At 40.7% G+C, this 19,816-nt stretch overlaps 1 protein-coding gene across 1 annotated transcript; it reads left to right on the top strand.

Annotated features, from left to right (window-relative positions):
• The first annotated feature begins 12,501 nt into the window (after positions 1-12,501).
• GAPDH (glyceraldehyde-3-phosphate dehydrogenase) lies at positions 12,502-19,079 on the top strand. The gene is made up of 12 exons (XM_070938437.1): positions 12,502-12,567; positions 13,399-13,444; positions 15,856-15,955; positions 16,129-16,235; positions 16,329-16,419; positions 16,949-17,064; positions 17,180-17,261; positions 17,444-17,595; positions 17,691-17,769; positions 18,187-18,270; positions 18,580-18,677; positions 18,853-19,079. The coding sequence occupies exons 2-12, from the start codon at positions 13,422-13,424 to the stop codon at positions 18,920-18,922; spliced, it is 1,002 nt and encodes a 333-aa protein (XP_070794538.1). The 5' UTR covers positions 12,502-12,567; positions 13,399-13,421; the 3' UTR covers positions 18,923-19,079.
• The last annotated feature ends 737 nt before the right edge of the window (positions 19,080-19,816 follow it).

The following is a 19,816-nucleotide window of genomic DNA, read 5'->3' as shown; positions in this document are numbered from 1 at the left end:
AATCCAGAGGTATTGAGAGTGATTCGCTGCAATTTATATTATGACTACAGAAAATACCAAACTCATAGTAATAAAAATTGGGTTAGGAAAATACAAAACATATTCACATTACTTCAATAATTAAAGAATTTAGGACCAAATAATACAGCAAGTGATTCTAAAACTAGATTAAAAGTAGAAGGAAAACCTACCTTTACACAAGCCCTTGTGATTTAAGGATTGAATAAATTGTTTTATTGTGAAATATGGAACTTTAGAGAAACCCCAAATAATACAAAACTTTTACTCAAAGACTGATAAGAAATCAAAGTTAAAATCAAATATTCTTTTTTACCAAACCTACAAAGCTGGGCCAAGAACCTTCCCCAGTTTCATAGGTTTAATTTTAGTGATAGTTTCTTGAAGTCACAAATTAGTATCACATTCTCTAAAAACAAATTTAGCTGTTTTTAAATTGGAATTATACAGTTTAGAATAAAATTCAAAAAACTGAAGAATACACTTAAGGTTTTTATTCCATTCACACATTAATAGTCTAAATCCAGAATTATCCTTAATGCTGCTGATAATAAGCATCCGTACAATATTCAACTTTGCAAACTTTTAAACAAATTTTAAAAACAGAAAAATAAAAGTTAAAATGATGGGGAAACCAAATTCAAATCAAAACATCAGATTTGTTGCAATTACTTTAAGATGGCTTTAGCCAATGGACTCCTAAATTTGAAAATACTGTTAAACATTTATTTTACTCTGTCAAAGCAAGAATCTTTTGGCCTGAAACTGCCAACCATCTGAGATAGTTATTTGTTCATCTCAAATTATTTCCTGACCATGGGAAATCTGTATTATTTCCCAAAAGATACACCTCAAAAGAACCAAAGCAACTATCAACCACCTATAAACCAAAGTAAGTCAAAAAGAGAAGTCAGAGTATGTGGAAGGAAAGTGCTTTGCCTTGGGGAAAGGATTATCACAGGAAGAAGGTGTTTCAAGCACTATAAAAGCATTTAGCACCATTCAGCTAACAAAAAACAGGAAAAGGAAATCTAGGGAAAGGAGCCTGGATTAGATATCAGACAAGAAGGGGAGGGGGAAGCTTCCAAATTAGTTTCCAACTGTTTTTTTCCCTCCTTAATTCATTTGTACCACAAAATTAACAAGATAGCTATTTGTTTTGTTTCTTAGATATATTCAACTTTTGCTCATGATTTCAAGGCAGCTTTCATAGGGATTTCCCTGCACTTTATTTATACAACAACCTGTGAAGTAGTAGACTGAAATGAAAAGTCAACTAATCTGTGAATGGAGTTAAACCTGCATCTCCCTAATCCTAATCCTAGTCTAAACTTTGCCCACTGTGTACTAAACAATTCTGAGAATAACCTTCAAAAGTGTTTATACCAGCAATGCCAACTAAAAATACTCTCTTTGGTTTTGCTGGGACAAAGATTACAATTTTTAAAAAATCTGCTTTCCCAGGACAGCAGCTTGTGTATTTTTATTACATACTTGAGGTGGACAGAACGCTAAAGAATCTTTTTTGAATTTTCAGAATTTGGTGTCAGGACTTCAAGATTCTTCCCCAATCCATGTAGATGTGACTGTAACAATTGGGAGTAATTGAATAATGAAATCAGTCTACAATCTCTATTTGGGAATTTAAAATTTTTTAATAATGATATACAAACATACAACCAGCAGGGAAAAAAAGATAAATGTGACTGCATCGTGAAAGTGGGAAAAATAAGAAATATGGTGATTGCTAAATGTGACCCCCCAAAAAAGGCTTATTAACAAAAAAAAAAAAAAAACGTGGTAAAAGACTTGGCCCTTTGAAAATCTTACCCCCTGAGGAGAGATTGGCTTCTCCTGACTTTCCGTGAGAGCTTGAAGACCAATTGGCAGTGCCACACAGCACATTTGGCTTGATATTGATATAGGTATACAAATGTTAAAGTACACCTTGCTGTAAGAACTAAATTGCAACATATTTACATGTGGCTTATTTATTTCTAATTTTCTGGATGATATTAAAAATGTCCATTGATTTTAATATGATTTTAAATCTGATTGATTTGATATAATTGAAACAATGATAGAATCTCTCCACTTTTTAAATAAAACATTTTATTTAGAAATGTAGGAAGTTAGCACCCATCCCTTTTCTAGAAGAATTAAATATTTTAGGAAATATTAAAAAGGCAGAATATTATATTTCCCTGGATGAGAAATGGAGAAGCATGTTTTAAAGACAAAGCAACTCCCATCTTCTTGCCCCCACCCCCACCCTTTGTCAATGGGCCAGAGGCAGAAACTCAATTCCCTCCCATCTTTGTCAATGGACCATCATCTGCAACACAATAGGACCCATCTAGCAACAGAAACTAACACAATAGGACCCATCTAGCAACAGAAACTGACCACAAGGCACCTGGGAAGATTACATCAGTCAGCAAGGCTAGCTAAGACCCCCACCCACTCAGAGTCCGACAACCAATCAGGATACTCTTTCGGGGCCCCAGGAAGTTCAAAACCAGAGAGAGCATAAAACCCGGGGACTCGCTGTATCTCACCCCTTTTCTGTTCAGGAACTCAAGCCATGTGATCCTGTCCACCATTAAACCATCTTTCCAAGCAGTCTCCATGTTTCCAGTGTCTTTTTCCCCACTTGGAGCTGAACCCAGAAGGATATTTCTTCCTACAGAAATAAGCAATAAGGATGGTTAAAATTTAATTATTAAAAGTAAGTAGTGTATTTTATTTTTTGCCCAACTTCAAAATCAACATCATTTTTATTTACAGAAGTCACACAAATTCAATTATAATTTTAGTTCATCTTACCACAAACTTTAAATTACTTTAATGGTAAAAGCTATTAGATCTGACATGCAATAGATGGCAGCAAAATCAACCACATCTTAGTATCTAAAAATTACAAATTCACACTCCTACTGTTGCCAAAGAACTAGATGACTGTGACCACATCATCACCGGGAATTTATGTTTACATAATTATTGTTGTTGCTAGTTATCTTTGGGCTCCCAAAGAAGCATCTGTAGCTTTATAAAAGTAGGAATGCCATTTCCTACCGTTTCCCATTGCTTTTTAGTAGGCTTACAGGCAACAGTTTACAATAAGGTGTAGCTGGCTCCAATTCTGCTCACTTTTAAGAACATAGAATCATAGGTTTGGAAGAAACATTGGAGATCTTCTAATCCAGGGATCCCCAACCTCTGGCCCATGGACTGGCACTGGGCTGTGACATGCTAGAAACCAGGCCATGCAAAAAAGCGAAGCCCCATCCATGGGATGCAGGCAGCATACAAAACCACATCCCCTCCAGTCCATGGAAAAACCTCTCTCCATAGAACCAGTCCCCGGTGCTCCAAAAGGTTGGGGGCCACTGTTCTAGTCCAATTCCCTGCTCAAGGCAGGACCAGGGGTGAAATCCAGCAGGTTCTGACAGGTTCTGGAGAACTGGTAGTGGAAATTTTGAGTAGTTCGGAGAACTGGCAAATACCACTCTGGCTGGCCCCAGAGTGGTGTGGGAATGGAGATTTTGCAATATCCTTTCCCCAGGAGTGGGGAGGGAATGGGGATTTTGCAGTATTCTTCCCCTGGAGTGGAGTGGGAATGGAGATTTTTCAGTAACCTCCTGCCACGCCCACCAAGCCACACCATACCCACCAAGCCACACCCACAGAACCAGTAGTAAAAAAATGTGGATTTCACCACTGGGCAGGACTCTTTTACCACTTTTACCAGTCAAATGGTTATCTAGCCTATTTTTAAAAATCTCTAATAATGGAGCATCCACAACCTCGAAAGATTAATTGATCTCACTGTCAGAAAATTTCTGTCGCAAAATTTCTCCTTACTTCTCTCTTTAAGAAGCCTCCACCAATTATTTCTTGTCCTGCCCTCTGGTGCTTTGGAGAATAAGTAAATCCCCTCTTCTCTGTGATAATACTGGAAGACAGTGAACATATCCTCCCCAATCCTTCTCTCCTAGTCATCCCTAGCTCTCTCAGCCGTTCATCATACGATTTGATCACCAGACCCTTTATCATCTTTGTTGCTCTTCTCTGCAAACTTTCCAAGGTCTCAATATCTGCTAAATGAGGGTTTTTACTTTTGGATCTCCCTCAATTAATAGGGAATTATTGGACAAGTTGAAGCAACACATTTCTTTGAATGCCTCACATCCATGGTTGTGTTTTAAGAGCAGATAGTCCATGGCAACCCTATTTTCCAATGTGGCATCATAAACTTGTCTGAGTTCGTGATTCAGGCCACCCAGCCAGGGCTTGTGAGATGACATTCAGGCACTTGGGAATGATGCAAACCAGGCTCCCCTAATATTGGTGGTGTTGCAAGTGGCTAATCCTGGGACACTTATCAGGGAGATGGCAAGAGAGACATATTCTGCTTTGCTTACTGGAATGATGTGAGAGTCACAGTCAAGAGCTAGGGGTTTTCTTCTGGTTTTGGATGTCATTTGGTCTTTCTTGTAGGCAAATTTAGTCTCTCCAGTATTTAGTAAGCCTTCATGAGATACTAGTTTCAATGAAACTTTTTCACCATCATTCAAATATTCTTCCAATTTTCTTTTTTCTTCCACTATGTGGTATACATGCCACATTCCACGCCCATCTATTTTCCTCAGCAAGTATAGTTTGTCAACATTAGTGCATGAATGAAGAGCAGGAATCATTGTCATTATTTTTCTGGTCTTCCTATCCAGGATTTTAGTTCTGCTTGAATCCATCACACATTACAGTTATATATCTAAAGGCAGAAGTATATATCTAAATAATTATTATTATTAACAATTATTATGGTTGGTCACACAATTAACCATATATTTAGACTGGATTTGGTATTTTTATCCATCTATCAAGTCAGTTGGCCAGCCATATAATTTTTTATAAATAAATAAATTTTAGATCTCATTTAATTATTATCTTTGTTATGTATTAGATTTGTAACAGGGGGATTACCGAAGGAAAGCAAATGGCCAGACTCAGTATACGGCACAGGGCCAGGGGTGGGCTTCAGTTCTCTTAGCAATGGGTTCGCTGCCCCGTTGCTAGGTGGGTGTGGCCATGGTGACCGTGGCCTAGTCGGTTGCCTGCACCACGGTGGGGGGGGGGGATATTTTTAACCTTCCCCAAGCTGCGGAGGCTTTTTTTGAGCCTCCGGGAGGGCGAAAACAGCTTCCCCCGGGCTCTGGAGCCCCATTTCCAGACTTCTGGAACCTCCAGTAGGCCCATTTTTCGCCCTCCCAGACCCTCCGTGCAGCCCCTGCACTTACCTGGAATGATGAATGGGTCGTGTTGAGAATCTTGGGAGGGGTGGGGAAGGGTGGGAGGGGCCAGCCAGGTGTAGCATTGGGGGTTCACCAAACTCCAGCAATCCTTGGCTACAGGATCGCCCGATCCCTGCTGAACCCCTAGGAGCCCACCCCTGCACAGGGCCATGTTGTAGGGTCATAGAATCATAGGGCTGAAAGGAACCTTGGAAGTCTTCTAGTCCTTATCTGTGAAACTGCTTTTCTCCAAGGACATCTATCCATCCAGGTCAAATAGAATGGGCACACACCCCTAGTCCCTTCCCCTAAATATTGTTGTCTGGCAGCCTGTCCTATGGAACACTCTACTCCCTGAAGTTCAGCAGGCCTTTACCCTCTTGGTCTTTTGTAAAGCTTTGAAGACCTGGATTTTCTCCCAAGATTAGATAATTGCTCATTAGAACAGGGGTCCCCAACCTTTTGGACATTAGGGACAACCAAGTTCATAATTTTAAATTTCACAGACCACTAATACGAATCCAGCGCGCTGCTTGCTGAAGCACCTGGACTCCCATGGATGGGATGGGGTCCTTCAGGCACTCTCCTTCCCCTCTCTCCCTGCACTTACAGCAGAGAGAAGAAGCTGGATTTTGCTCTCCATTGCAGACACCAGATCGGTCCCCTGCAAGCTCTCGTCTCTCGAGGAGCCCAACCAAAGTTTCCAGCGCCGCTTCAGGGAGCGCTCCTCGAGAGACGAGAGCTTGCAGGGGGCCAATCTGGCATCCGCAATGGAGAGCAAAATCCGGCTGCTCCCTGGACCAGACGCCATTTACCGCTCTGAGTCCCAAGCAGCAGGAGACGAGGGCTGCCTTGCGCCACTGGCTGGCGCAAATATACCGAGGCGGAATGCTGTTGCCGTGCAAATGAAAGTAGTGCTTTGCTCTTGCAGCTTCCATCCATCCCAAATGCCGCTTCTTCCCACTTGTGCTGCCCCCCCCCCATCGCCACAACAGCACCATTCATTCTGGATGGTGAGGGCTGCGCTCCTTTTGCACCACCTGCAAAAATGCAAAAATACGAAAATTTCTCCGCGGACCACCAAAATTTTGATGACCACTGCATTAGAAGGTTGACTTGGCACCAGATCTTTGTTGCTTTTAAGGTTTCAATCTGTTCAATTTTATAGTTTTAGTATGATTTTATATGTTGTTTTAACTTGAGTGGGAGCCGCTCAGAATTGGTTAGAAAATGGACAGCTATATAAACGTTTTAAACAAACAAACAAGTAAATTTGCACTATAAATTGTTCAGCTTTATCTTTCAGTCCAGAAAAGTGTTTACTCATACAATTTTGGCATGTAAAATTGCAGACTCAAAGCGGCATATTTGCCAAGCCTTGGGAAGCATCTGCCAAAACCTTAGGGAAAGCCACTGCCTGTCATTCAGATCATTTAGGATCCAGTGATCAATGGACTGACCAATTGTTTCATTCTGTATAAAGCTTCTTTTCATTGTATTTTTCATCAATGGGTGAAATTCAAACCAAAGAAGTTTTTATCCTTTTTTTGTATTCACTTCCTGATAGTTCGTTAGTTTTCTAATGCTAGTGACAGCATAAACAATGGAATACTAAAATTCAATGTTCCTCTGTTATTTGTCCTCTGCCCCTGCACAGAGTCCTCGTCGGCAACTGTTTGCTCATCAAACAAAATGCAGTGATTGTGTAAAAGCTCCAAAAGCTTCAGAGTGAATTTTTCATGACCTTTCTATAGTAGAAGGCTGAATGCAATCTAGAAAAGTTCCTTTGGTGCCCATTTGAGAAAAAAGTTAAACGCTTGGTAAGCCACACAGTACATTTTGTTTGTGGAGTTGGAAGAAAAGTCTCCAACTCCATTTCCTTCAGTACAGGTTCCCCACAGAGCTGTGTCGAGTCCACTACTGTTCACCTTGATGACCCACGACTGTTGTGCCAAATCTGCTACAAATCATATTGTGAAGTATGAGGATGACAGGGCAGTGGTGGGTCTTATCTGGGACGACAATGAAGATACTTATAGGAAGAGGTAAAGGCTCTGGTCGATTGGTGCAATAAAAGTAATCTGGTTCTAAATTTTAATAAAACAAAGGAGGTCATTGTAGATTCTAGAAAGAGCTGACATGGTCATACTCCACTCAGTATCAAGGATGCAGCTGTAGAGGTGGTCAACAGTATTATCTGGGGGTGCAGATAACTAACAATCTGAACTGGTCTCTCCACACGTCATCCTTAGTGAAGTGTGCAAACCAGTGTCTGTATTCCCTGCATCGGATGAGGAGAGCACATCTTTCTCCTTCTGTCCTGGCCATTTTTTACAGAGACACGATTGAGAGCATTTTAACAAACTGCATCACTGTTTGGTTTGGTGGCTGCAGTGCCTCAGAGAGAAAGTCCATTCAGAGAGTGGTAAGGACAGCCGAGAAGATTATAGGAAGCTGGCTTCCTGACATTCAGGATACTGCTTATAAGTGCTATGTGCTTAGAGCTCAAAGCATTAGAGACCCCACACACCCACTTCACGGTCTGTTTCTGTTGCTCCGCTCTGGGAGGAGGCTTCGAAGTATTTCTAGCAAGGATACCAGATTCTGAACAGCTTTCTTCCCTATGCCATCTGTTTGGTAAACTTGCAAGATTCGTTTTTCTCGCCATGTACAAGTATACATCTGGATTAGACTGTTGTTTCTCTGTGTCATAAAATATATGTGGGTATATGCATAATTTTGTATTTATTATTTATTTATTTTGCCATGTTTATGTAGTGTAGATTGGAGGTGCAGGGATGTTTCACTTATCTTTGCTACTGGTTCACTCACATGCGCGCCACTTCGCACATGTGCAGATTGTATTTGATGACATCCGCGTGGGTGGCCGGAGCCTCCCGCCACTGCTGCTACCAATTTGCCCGAACCGGGGCAAACCGGTAGCAACCCACCACTTTGGGGGTTGTGACCTTTTGAGCGCTGTATGCAGTGAAATTTTATTTCAATGTATGCCGATTAGTGTACATTCAAAGTGACAATAAAATTATTCTTATACGTAGACTGGTGGGTGACAAGTTGTGCTGCTTGGTTACTTAAACCGTGATTTCCAATGCAAGAAATTATTTTATGCAGATTATGGTAATAGGGCCCACCAACCCCTTGGCATTTTGTGAGCATCAAATCATAAACTAGCCATTTGACCTTTTGATAAAGGTTATAAACTCAGCCAGGGCTAAACTTAGTCCCTTGGTTGTTCTGTAATACAGGGAATACTGGTTGGGTGATAGGAATCAACTTACATCCTGAGACAGATAAGCTTTCTCCAGAATCCCTTGGAATCTACTCTCCACCTGCTTCTCCTCAGCAGCTCTTCAGCTGTTTTCTCTCTATTTTCCATATAGCACAAAAAATAATTGAGTTTCCATTATTATGGCTGAAATATTCAAGTAATCATTTTTAAAAAGACCTTTCATCTTATTCACCCATTGCTCAGAATCCTATTTGAAAGTATAAGCACATAAGTAAGAAATTGACTGGATTTTATGTGACCAGAAATTTTAAAAAATGAAGGCCTTAATTCTTGCTATTAGGTTTGATCTATTTTTAATGATAAATTTGATGATTTAGAATTCTCAAAAGACAACACTGAGCAAAATCATTACTACATAAGTGAAGTACTCTTTTAGTCTTTAAAGAGAGGTTATAAATGCCCATGATTCAGATCTATGAACACAGATATCATTGCATCCACACAAAATATATAAACACTGAACAACATTATCTCTGTATATCTTAAAGGCTCCAAGTCTAAAATGTATCATTTCACATTTTGTCAATGCTTATTGGCCTCGGTAAATATCAAATAGCGTAATCCTTATACAGTTAAGGTGACATCTGATCTGCAGTGCAGACATTTATTGGAGTACCCAGAGGGTAAGTAAGTAGTGCAGTTGGAGATGAATCATATTCAATTTTTTTCCTGAGAACTGCTAAGTACCATTTTGAAATCAAAGTTATACTATGGCCAAACAGATCATATATAGGTCACAGAGGTGGAGATTTACTTTCTCCTATCTCTAATCTGTAAACCCATTTAGTTGTGCTCATTTCACAACAGCAATGTATCACTATTTTTTAAATTAAATATTACTAATATTTAATTTTGAATTATTAGTAATATTTGATTAAACATTACAAATATTAAATATTTTGAAGTAGCATTGCATATGGCAACTGCTCCCAGGATACTCTATGCATACAATTTGATCTGAGGAAGAATGGCAAACAAAGTTGTAGAAAGTACAACTCAGTGTCCAAAATAACTTTGTATTTCAAAAGTAAACCTGATAATTTACAATGCTATATATGACCTTGCACCATATATGAAATATGGGTTTCTCTTAAATAAATCTTAACATTCTTCAGTAAATATTTGTTAAATCATAGTAGATCTTTAATAGCTTGAATAGAATTTATTGTAATTTTTTAATCTTATTTTAAGGTTTATATTATATTGCCGTAGTTATTACTGTAGATATTTATATATTGTTTGGCTGTTAACAACAACCTGGAGTTTTCAAAATATATTTGGCTAAAACTAATGAAATATTGAAAATTGTAACCTAATTCTATAGTGCTTCTAAATTCCCTGTTTATTCACTATGTGTATTTTTCTCTTTCCTTTTCTTTAATGAAAATGTAATAAAAAGTAATGTATTACCAGGATAAACTTTGGCTTCTACTCATTTTGCTTGTTTGCTTTGAGGCATAATTTCTGGTGATTTGCTAGAGTGATACTCCTACCACTTACTCCTGCTTAACATAAAACATGCCTGCATCCCCGCATAGCGTGATCTCTATCACAGCAATATACCTCCTTGGGCTGTGGACTGCCAGAGGCTGCTAAGGCAATATCCATGGCCTTTGTAGCCAACTCCAATTGTATTGTGCAAAGGGGGCAAGATTGCAGATTCAATTGATCCGCGCAGCCCATTGTAATGAGAAGGCGGGATTTCCGCCGTCACGTTCCTCCAGTAGAATTCTAGGAGGAACTTCAGTTTTTTCTCCTTATTAGACATGCTGCTTGCGCTTAAGTAGAGAAAAGGCTGGAGAAGGGAGGAACTTTGTTGGGTCAATGAGCAATGCGAATAGCCTTTGCGGGAGGAATGCAGAGAACTAGTGAGAAAGGGCCTCAGTTGGGGGAGGGAGAGTTGTCCTGAATAAACATGAGTAGAAGTACGTTGCAATGACCAGAATTAATCTGCAACTCATAAATATATCTAGGATTTATATGGGTTGAGTTGTTCTTTCAAATACACACATTTGCTTCTAAACACACTAACTTTGTATTTCATGATTGAGTGGTCCTTAGGCATGTGAAGAAACAAATGAAACAAAATGTAACAGATGGTCTGATACAAGTTGTTACACTAATTTGCCTAATAATGCAACCCTTTTGCAGTTACACAGGACACTTACCCAATGCTTCTGCATTGGACTGCTTTTTAAGAGAGCTTTGTGTAGAAGTAATTTTTAGCACAGTTATAAATATATCTCCTCTTGTGAGATGGTTGTGTGGAGATGTAAGAGGCTCCCTCTGATAACAGATTATGCCTTGACTTGTAAAGCCAGGGCAATTCTTTTGTTTGGGATAGGGGAAAGAGTTGGAGGGAAGGATATGCTTTTCAATTTATAATCGGTCTGTCTTGGAAGGCTATGTTTCACCTCTAATTCTGTTACTATTTCAATTATGGTACACACATTTCCTCTTTGGGCTGGGCCGAGAAAAAGGAAAAGAGCTGCAACTGAAGTAATTTTGTGGTTTCTCCTACTAATCTCAGTGCAAGTACTTTTGACAGAATTATGCATGGTTGATCCAATAATGAGCTAAATTATGTTGGTGAAATTACAGAATCAGAATTTGGACATCCTTCATGATTTTTCTGCACATAATACTCAGGTCTAGAACAATCAAATGATAGCCAGGTTTATACTGTATAAGCAAACAGCCAAAATGTACATGATTTAGCTTAAGCCTATCCTTTGAACATAGACATTAACACTTTACTAAAAATGGTTTATGGCTTAGATATGGGCTGCCTTTCTGTGTTTTGAGATACTGTCCTTATACTTAAAAAAGAGGTCTTGAATCATCCAATCCCAATGCAACTGCATCTTTCAAGTTGTCTAAACTTTCCTGGGATTCAGCTGTTTCGGCAGAAGCTCCAACATTTGGCTGCTAAAGATTTCAAGCAGAATTGATTCACAGTATTTTGATCTATATGAGTTATTTCATTGCTTGTTTTGTTTAATGAATCTATTTTGGGGAAAATAATACATATCAAACTATGTTCCATAAAAGTGACTCTAGTTACTACTGCAATTATTTAGAGTCAGGTCTTCCTAAGAATCTTGTAGATTGTAGGGGAGATAGATTCCGATTCCTGCATTAAACTGCTTCTAAATATGTGGGTTCTGTTTTATGATCACAACGAATACAGGGATTGGAATTATTACATGAGAACAATGTTTTTCTAATTCCAGCATTCTCTCAACAATGGTTGACTAAGCATCTTTGAACAAGCAGAGCATGAAGGAATGTGATTTCTTTCATGCTAGTTTTCCTGAATATACTCACAGAACAAGCTAAACTGTAATGGCTTTGGCTTACTATATCGTGTTAACCCAATCAATAGTGGGTTACAGTACTTACTTACTACGTAGTTAAACTCAAACCACAACTTAATGTGTTGGTTGCATGAACCTGGTGATAACATGATTCGTCCTGTGAGCTTGGCAAACATTCAAGGTTTAGGAAGCGGCTTTGATTCCAAAGTACTTTGTCGAGATTGCAAAAACGCCGCAGGTGCCAAACTTTCATTATAACCGATTGATAAACCAGCTGCCCTGCCGCCATAAGCAAAAGGGATCGATTTGGCATGGCGATTAGGGTCAAACAAGCGTTTTGAGGAGTTGTGGAGGCCACCGAGCGAAGGCTGAGGTGTTCGGTGGCGAGGGAGAACAAAGAGTCTTTCTCTGAGCCGGACTGAAAGCAGGGCGGGAGGGAAATGGCGCCGGGTTTGGGGCTCTCCATTAACCTCCCCTCCGCCGCCTCCTCGCGCTCTGATTCGATGTTGGCGCTGGAGGTCGGGCCTCGTTATTACCATACCGCGCTGTATAAAGGGGAGAGCCGAGGGGCCCTGCCTTCTCACCTCCTCACTGCACTTCGGAGCTGAGTAAGGTCAGGACCTCTCTGGTAAGCGCTCCCTTTGAACGGGGTATTTGTGGGGGGGGGAACTCCTGATATTGCAACTTTGGTGCGCGGGTGGTTCGAGAGAGGCAAGCCAAGAACGCTGCGGTGAGCGGTGGATGGGTACAGTACTACCGTTCCATGCAAAAGACCCGGCTTGGGCCTTGTCGCTGTGGGCCGGCTGGGAAACGGGAGCCGGTTTATAGACGAGTGTAGTCTGTGCCGGCCGAGACTGAACTGGAACTGGAACCTTGCATGGTGGAAGGAGGGTGTGTGGGAGCCGGAGCCGCAGCCGCGGAAACCAGGATGCAAGACTCGGGGCGGCGTTTTCGGCTCCCGTGAGCGGGGAAGGCGGGAACAAAGTTTCGAGGAAACTTACAGGGATGGGTAAAGAAGGAATATTCCGGAAAGGGAGCTGCGCCCCCGCCCCAAACTTTCGCAGGAGTGGAAGGGGTCGCAGGCCGTCCGTCCGAGTCTGAGGTTTCTTAATTCGCCTACCGTCTGTTGGTCGTGAGGCGGCGAGGCTCTCTCAGAAGGGGGAAAAGTGTTCGCGGGCGAGAGGGGAAGGAAGTTGGGCGAAGGGCGAGAAACGGGGTTTTAGCACGGGCGTTTATCGGCTCCGCCATAGTTTAAAGCCTGCAAGTCAGGGGTCTCCAACCTTGGCAACTTTAAGCCTGGTGGACTTCAACTCCCAGAATTGGGAAGTTGAGGTTGAAGTCCACCAGGCTTAAAGTTGCCAAAGTTGGAGACCCCTGTTGTAAGTGACTCTTGAGGCAGAGGGAAAAGACGGGGAAGTTTCTGGAACCGGTTGATGAAATTTGCCTCCTCTTTCTCTAGGAACGGTTATTCAAGCGGCGAAGATGGTGAAAATTGGTATCAACGGGTGAGTCCGACGGGGAGCGGACGTGCAGCGAGTCTGCCTATGCATGGCAGGGACGGAGGGAGGGAGGGTGGGGCAACCCTCGCACGGGAGCTTGAATAACTTTTTCGGCCAATAGGGGGACTCTGGTGCGGGGATGGCCAGTATTGCTGTCCAGCCTGAGCTTCTTGCAGACCTTGGGAGGCAGCAAGGGGAGCTTCCAGCCCCAGCATTCCTTTCCTTTCCAAGGACATCTAGAAGTCATCCCGGCCCTCCCCCTTTCCAGCAGCTGTTTCTCTCCCAACAGGATCTGCTTGTGTCTTTCTTGGCACTCTTTCTCTTGCTCAAGTGGCACCCTGTATAAAATTTTTAAGGCTGCCATCTTTGGCTTTTTTTTTATTTCAATGTGCTCGGGGGCAGCCGAAGCACATGGAGCAAAGCTTGTGGCCACGATGGGTACAGGAAACCCCAGACTGACTCATTTTCCTAAACATTAATTGCTGAGTCATTCCTGCCAGGAAGCTACAATAGTTCTCTGATCATCTCTATATTGCTTTTAATTCTACATACTTTTTCCCCTGATACCTTTACATGCTGAGATACAGAGCATCTTATAATGTCTGCAGAGAGGTTTATATATCCTTCGATCTGAAGGGCCTATTAAGAATGTGACCTTCTAGCTCCCCTTAGCAGCCAAAAACTGTAACCAGATAACTCCAGCTGGGTATCTGAGAGGACTGGCTCTAAAGTTAGTGTTTGACCTTTCTGTAGCAGAAGGGTGGGGGTTGTATAAAGAAGGGAGTTTCAAATAGCATTCCCTGGGAAAGACAAATGGGAAGATGCAACTCAAGTTCTGCCCAATGGTATAGGTGTACACTTCACACTTATCAGTGTATAAAACGGGTGAAATCCAGCAGGTTCTGACAGGTTCTGGAGAACTGGTAGCAGAAATTTTGAGCAGTTCAGAGAACTGGCAAATACTACCTCTGGCTGGCCTCTAGAGTGGGGTGGGAATGGAGATTTTGCAGTATCCTTCCCCTGCCATGCCCACCAAACCACGCCCACAGAACCAGTAGTAAAAAAACCTGGATTTCACCACTGGTATAAAGACTGATAATGAAATAACAGGAACTGATTTTTAGAGCTTGACAGACAGGTTAAAAGATTTATTGGCAGAGGTTTGGGTGTGTTCCCTGAAAACCCTCTAGTCTCAAGGTAAGAAACCATTCTTTCTAGTTAGATAACTCTTACAGACTTTCCATAAAGCAGCCTTGTGCAGGTGTAAAATTGTAAAAGCTTCAGTTCCCCTTTATTCTTTTGTTAGTCATAAAAATCTGAAGATTTTGAAACGTTTTAAAGCAATCTTGCTGATTTAAGAGGGAAATCCTTTCCAAACTGCAACCTATATGGTAATTTCAATATGTGTTAATGCTGAATTATTTTGCAAAAGAAAAAAGGTGGAGTTTGAAGGAGGATGGCCACAAGTTTGGGGGATAGAGGGGAGTTATTCAGTTTCCTGCAAGGATGCTCTTTGTTTCAAATACAAAGCAGTCACATGATCCTCTAAAGCCACAAACTGTTTTAAGGCTCTGAAGTATGTCTTTTAGAGTGACATCCCTGCCCTCCTCCCATCCTCTTATTTTCTCATTGGCCCCTTACCTCTGCAAAGAAACTGGGAAGAATTTTCTGAGCTGTATCCTACCAGTCTTTATTCTGGTACTGGTAGATGATTGCTTTATAAGCCTGGTGAGTGTCTCCATTTGAATTCTGTAATTTGCTAAGAGTAGAACAAATCAAACATGGAACTCGGCCTGTATATTTCAGTGACAGTTACCAGTATATGTCTCTAGGGAAGTTTTGCTACAATTTAAAATACCAGAGAGAAGGCTCAAATAGACATTCAGTGTTAAAGCAGAAAGTCTACCCTGAATAAATTCCCTTTGCCCAGAACTAGATGAAAATTTAGGGAATAAACCAGAAATAGTTATAGGGTATCTTAAGTGTTTTGTAATACAAATTTCATCCTTATTTTGCATAGCCACTGCTAATAAACTATGTTAATGGTTCAGATCTTTTGCAGGACACCATGTTAATTTGTCTAATATTTGCCACTCAATATGTATAGGCCACCTGTTTAGGTAGTTACTTCAGTCTGTTTCTTTTCCTATCCAAAAAAGTGACCCTTGATGCTTTCTCAAACTGCTTTTCTGCTTTTACATACATGTTGGGCTGAATTAGTTCTCTTAACCCAGGGGTGTCAAACTGGCAGCCCATGGGCCAGATGCGTCATGTGCAGGCCACGCCCACCCCAGCTCTGCAAAGGGAAAAAACATCATGATATGTCACGCGATAGCAACGTGACGCTGCAAGTTTAACACCCATGTTTTCACCCATTCTGGAGATAACAGTTGCTTTTTATATTTTTCTTCCTTTAGTTTTGGCCGTATTGGCCGTCTGGTCACCAGAGCAGCAATCATCAGTGGTAAGGTCCAAGTCGTCGCCATCAATGACCCATTCATTGATCTGAACTACATGGTAATAACCCTCTGTTGTTCTTCTGGGGGCCTGAATTTTTCTGCTTTTTAAGGCAAAACAAGTTACACTCGATCATAGAAACTTTCATGTCAACAAATAACACTCCCCTCCAATGTTCTAGAAACTTGTCCCAATAAGCTACACTGACTTAATGTTATGTGTCTTAATTTCAGGTGTACATGTTTAAATACGACTCTACTCATGGCCGCTTCCATGGCACTGTCCATGCTGAGAATGGAAAACTTGTCGTCAATGGACATGCCATCTCTGTTTTCCAAGAGTGAGTAGTATCCCCTCCATTCAAGTTTTCTTTACTTGTGTAGTCTATTTCTTTCCTGAAGAATCTAAGCTGGTCCTTCACTCTTCTTGCCAGGCGTGATCCTGCAAACATTAAGTGGGGTGAGGCTGGTGCCGACTATGTTGTGGAATCAACTGGGGTTTTCACCACCACAGAAAAAGCTAGTGTAAGTATCTGTTACAGGAGGAAGGAGCATTGTACAAATTTCTGCTGTAAAGAGAGGTATACACTTCTGATACTGATGGAAAATTTGAATGCCATCTGGATTCATAAGTGTTTTGTATTCTATTTTTATGAGGGTTGCGAAGAGTGGGACACGACTTTGTAACTGAACAACAAAATTCCATTTTATTTTTTTAGAATTGAATGTGTTAAGTACATATGCTCAAAACACCTATCTCCTGAGGAGGAAGTAGATCCGTTGATGAAGTGAAACAATATTTTTGGCATTTGGACATGGCCACCTTAAATTATTTATCTGCTTAGGCGCCTGAACTGTGAGATGGGTGGCAAATAAATTTTATAAATAAAAAATGATAAAACATTTCCATCATACTATATGAGAAATCCAGAAAAAAGAATTTTCATAGCAATGTGTGACTAGATTCTTCTTAAGACTGTTGCTTGCTGTCCAGTCTTGGATTATTTGTATTCTTTTTAAAGACAAGGTAAAATGTTACTCTTTTTCCTTATAGGCTCACTTGAAGGGTGGTGCTAAACGTGTTATAATATCTGCCCCATCAGCTGATGCTCCCATGTTTGTGATGGGTGTCAATCATGAAAAATATGATAAGTCTTTGAAAGTTGTCAGGTGACTATGGGGGAAAGCAAGGCGGGGGGGGGAGGGCTATATTGCCAGAATAACATGAGTTTTCTAAAATGGTGCATGCCCATCCATTGAGTGCTTCTTCCCTTTTTTTTTCCAGCAATGCTTCTTGTACTACCAACTGCCTGGCACCACTGGCCAAGGTCATCCATGACAACTATGGCATTGTGGAAGGTCTTATGGTATGTGAATTGCACAAGTTCCACTGCTTCTCCAACACTTAAAATAATTCAGAGTTGTGTTGCATAATGGTGAAATGTTAAACGGGGATGGTGATCATGTGTGCAAATTCTTCCTGTGGTACCTGGAATAAATATTCAACTTTAGATGGTATAAATGGTCTATCCTGCTTTTCCTATTCCAGACCACAGTTCATGCCATCACAGCCACACAGAAGACTGTGGATGGCCCCTCTGGGAAGCTGTGGAGAGATGGCAGAGGAGCAGCTCAGAATATCATCCCAGCATCCACAGGTGCAGCCAAGGCTGTAGGCAAAGTCATTCCTGAATTGAATGGGTAAGCCTTCCTGAGCACGAAGTGCAAATGATTGCATCATAAGCCAAAACAAGGACTGTGTATATCTTAACCTGAATCTTTTCCTACATTCACAGGAAGCTCACAGGAATGGCTTTCCGTGTCCCAACTCCAAATGTTTCTGTTGTGGACTTAACATGCCGCTTAGAGAAACCAGTGAGTATTCCTACAGTAAAGCAGTTCTAAGACTGCTTTACTGCTTGTACAAAACTAAGGTTAAAAAATCTAGATCAGCAAAGACATTCAGAAAATTCATGTAATGGTTAACCAATGCTTAGCAGTCCAAATCTGATGGTCCTTACTTTTCTAGGTTTTAGGGAATTTGTGGTGGGGGTGGATGGGTGCCAGATTGGGAAATGCTGCTCTAAATGTATTGCAATCAAGTTCTTTGTAACTTAAGTTAGGAGTGGGGAACTTGTGGTCCTTGAGATTTTGAACATGCTTCTTGCCAAGACTGTTTGAATGGCAGCAGATATTGGTGAGAATGAATTGACCATCAGCTTGCTACACAGTAAGAAATCTGGGCAGAATTCAATTATTTAATACTTCTGTCTCCCTCACTTGCTTTCTTAGGCGAAGTATGATGATATTAAGAAAATGGTGAAGGCAGCTTCTGAAGGCCCAATGAAGGGTATTCTGGGATACACAGAGGACCAGGTAAACTGAAAATTTTTGATGATACAAAAATAACTATCGGGCCCATTGGAGCACTTTGTAACAATTTTGGGTAATGTGATTAGAAATTTGACAATAGTTTTTAGGTATTGTAGACAATAACTATGTAGTCATAAAATATGCTTTTTCTGTTCTGCCTTCAATATGTAAAATGTGGCCCTCTAGTACAGCCAACCATTCAATCTAGGTTCATTTGATTTGTCTCATAAATATACATGGAGGCTTAATTTTGAGACTTCGCTCTTCAATGCTTATCTTCATGGATTATAACATCTACTTCTTCTCCCCCAGGTGGTCTCTTCTGACTTCAATGGCGATACCCACTCTTCCATCTTTGATGCAGCTGCTGGCATTGCTCTCAATGATCACTTTGTCAAGCTGATCTCCTGGTAAGAGATGGAAGGGGGTAGATGATGGCTGTTAGTTGGCTTATTGGATTTGGGAAGAGATAGAGGTGCAATGTTTAATATTCTAATATGTGGTGGCAAGCAATGGCTTCATGCTGCCTTTTTTTGCTACTGCTATTTTTCTCAAGACTAAAAAAACCCCTCCTTTCTTTCTTAGGTATGATAATGAATATGGATACAGCAATCGTGTGGTAGACCTGATGGTTCATATGGCATCTAAGGAGTAAAGACTGTGCAGTTTTCTTTTTCTTACAACTTGGCTCTGTATTTTGCAGTTAGAGGCACTTTTTTCCATCTGCCTCTGAGGAAGTAGTGAGGCTGGAAGAAACATGAATGTTTCAGTAACATCTCCCCTCTTAATAAAGTAATCACTGTCTCAGACAATTGTCTTCTCTTGTGTAGCAATATTGGGACTGAGGTTGTAAATACAAAAGGAGATTTTCCAAAGGTTAAGATCTGGCTTACATTTTGCAATACACCCACAGTACATTTGCAGGCTCCAGGGTACAGCTGCCATCTGAAAATACCTTACCTAGTATTCCAATTATGAAGAATCCTTTTTTAATCCTGGAGTTTGGTTTCATTAGGGAAATACATTTGGCACAGGCCTTTATTTTATCCCTTCTAGAATCCATTTTAAAAAGCATTGCTTTTCAACTTGCATAAATTTACCCAATATTTTTGTGTTAAGTTCCTCTAAAATATATGAATAGTTATTATGATCTCCCACTTTAGAAATAGGCTGCTGATTCTTAAACTCAGCTAAAGTATTAAAATAGCTGAAACTTATCCAGGCTTGTCCCTTCCACAATCCTGAATAGCTATACATTAAGTGGTTTTATTGTACTACCTGTAGCTCAAAAACATGTCAATTTTTATTTTTCCCCACTTCCTTCCCACTGTGGACTGAACTAATGGGATTTATGGGATGATGAATGAATTCTGTTCCTGCAGAACTGTATGAAATTAGAAAATGCAAATGCTACTCATATTACATGAACTTGGGCAAGCTGAAATGACTATACACTTCCTGTAGCAGTGGATTTAATGATATATACATTTTCATATGCAAACAAGAGTGACACATTTTGTTGAGAAAAATCCTTGTGGAGGAAATTTTG

Source organism: Pituophis catenifer, unplaced genomic scaffold, assembly GCF_029215685.1.
Source record: "Pituophis catenifer annectens isolate HBS135680 unplaced genomic scaffold, rPitCat1.0.hap2 SCAF_2, whole genome shotgun sequence".
NCBI lineage: Eukaryota > Metazoa > Chordata > Lepidosauria > Squamata > Colubridae > Pituophis > Pituophis catenifer.
Note: the sequence above shows the minus strand (reverse complement) of the source record. Positions and strands in the feature narration are given on the sequence as shown.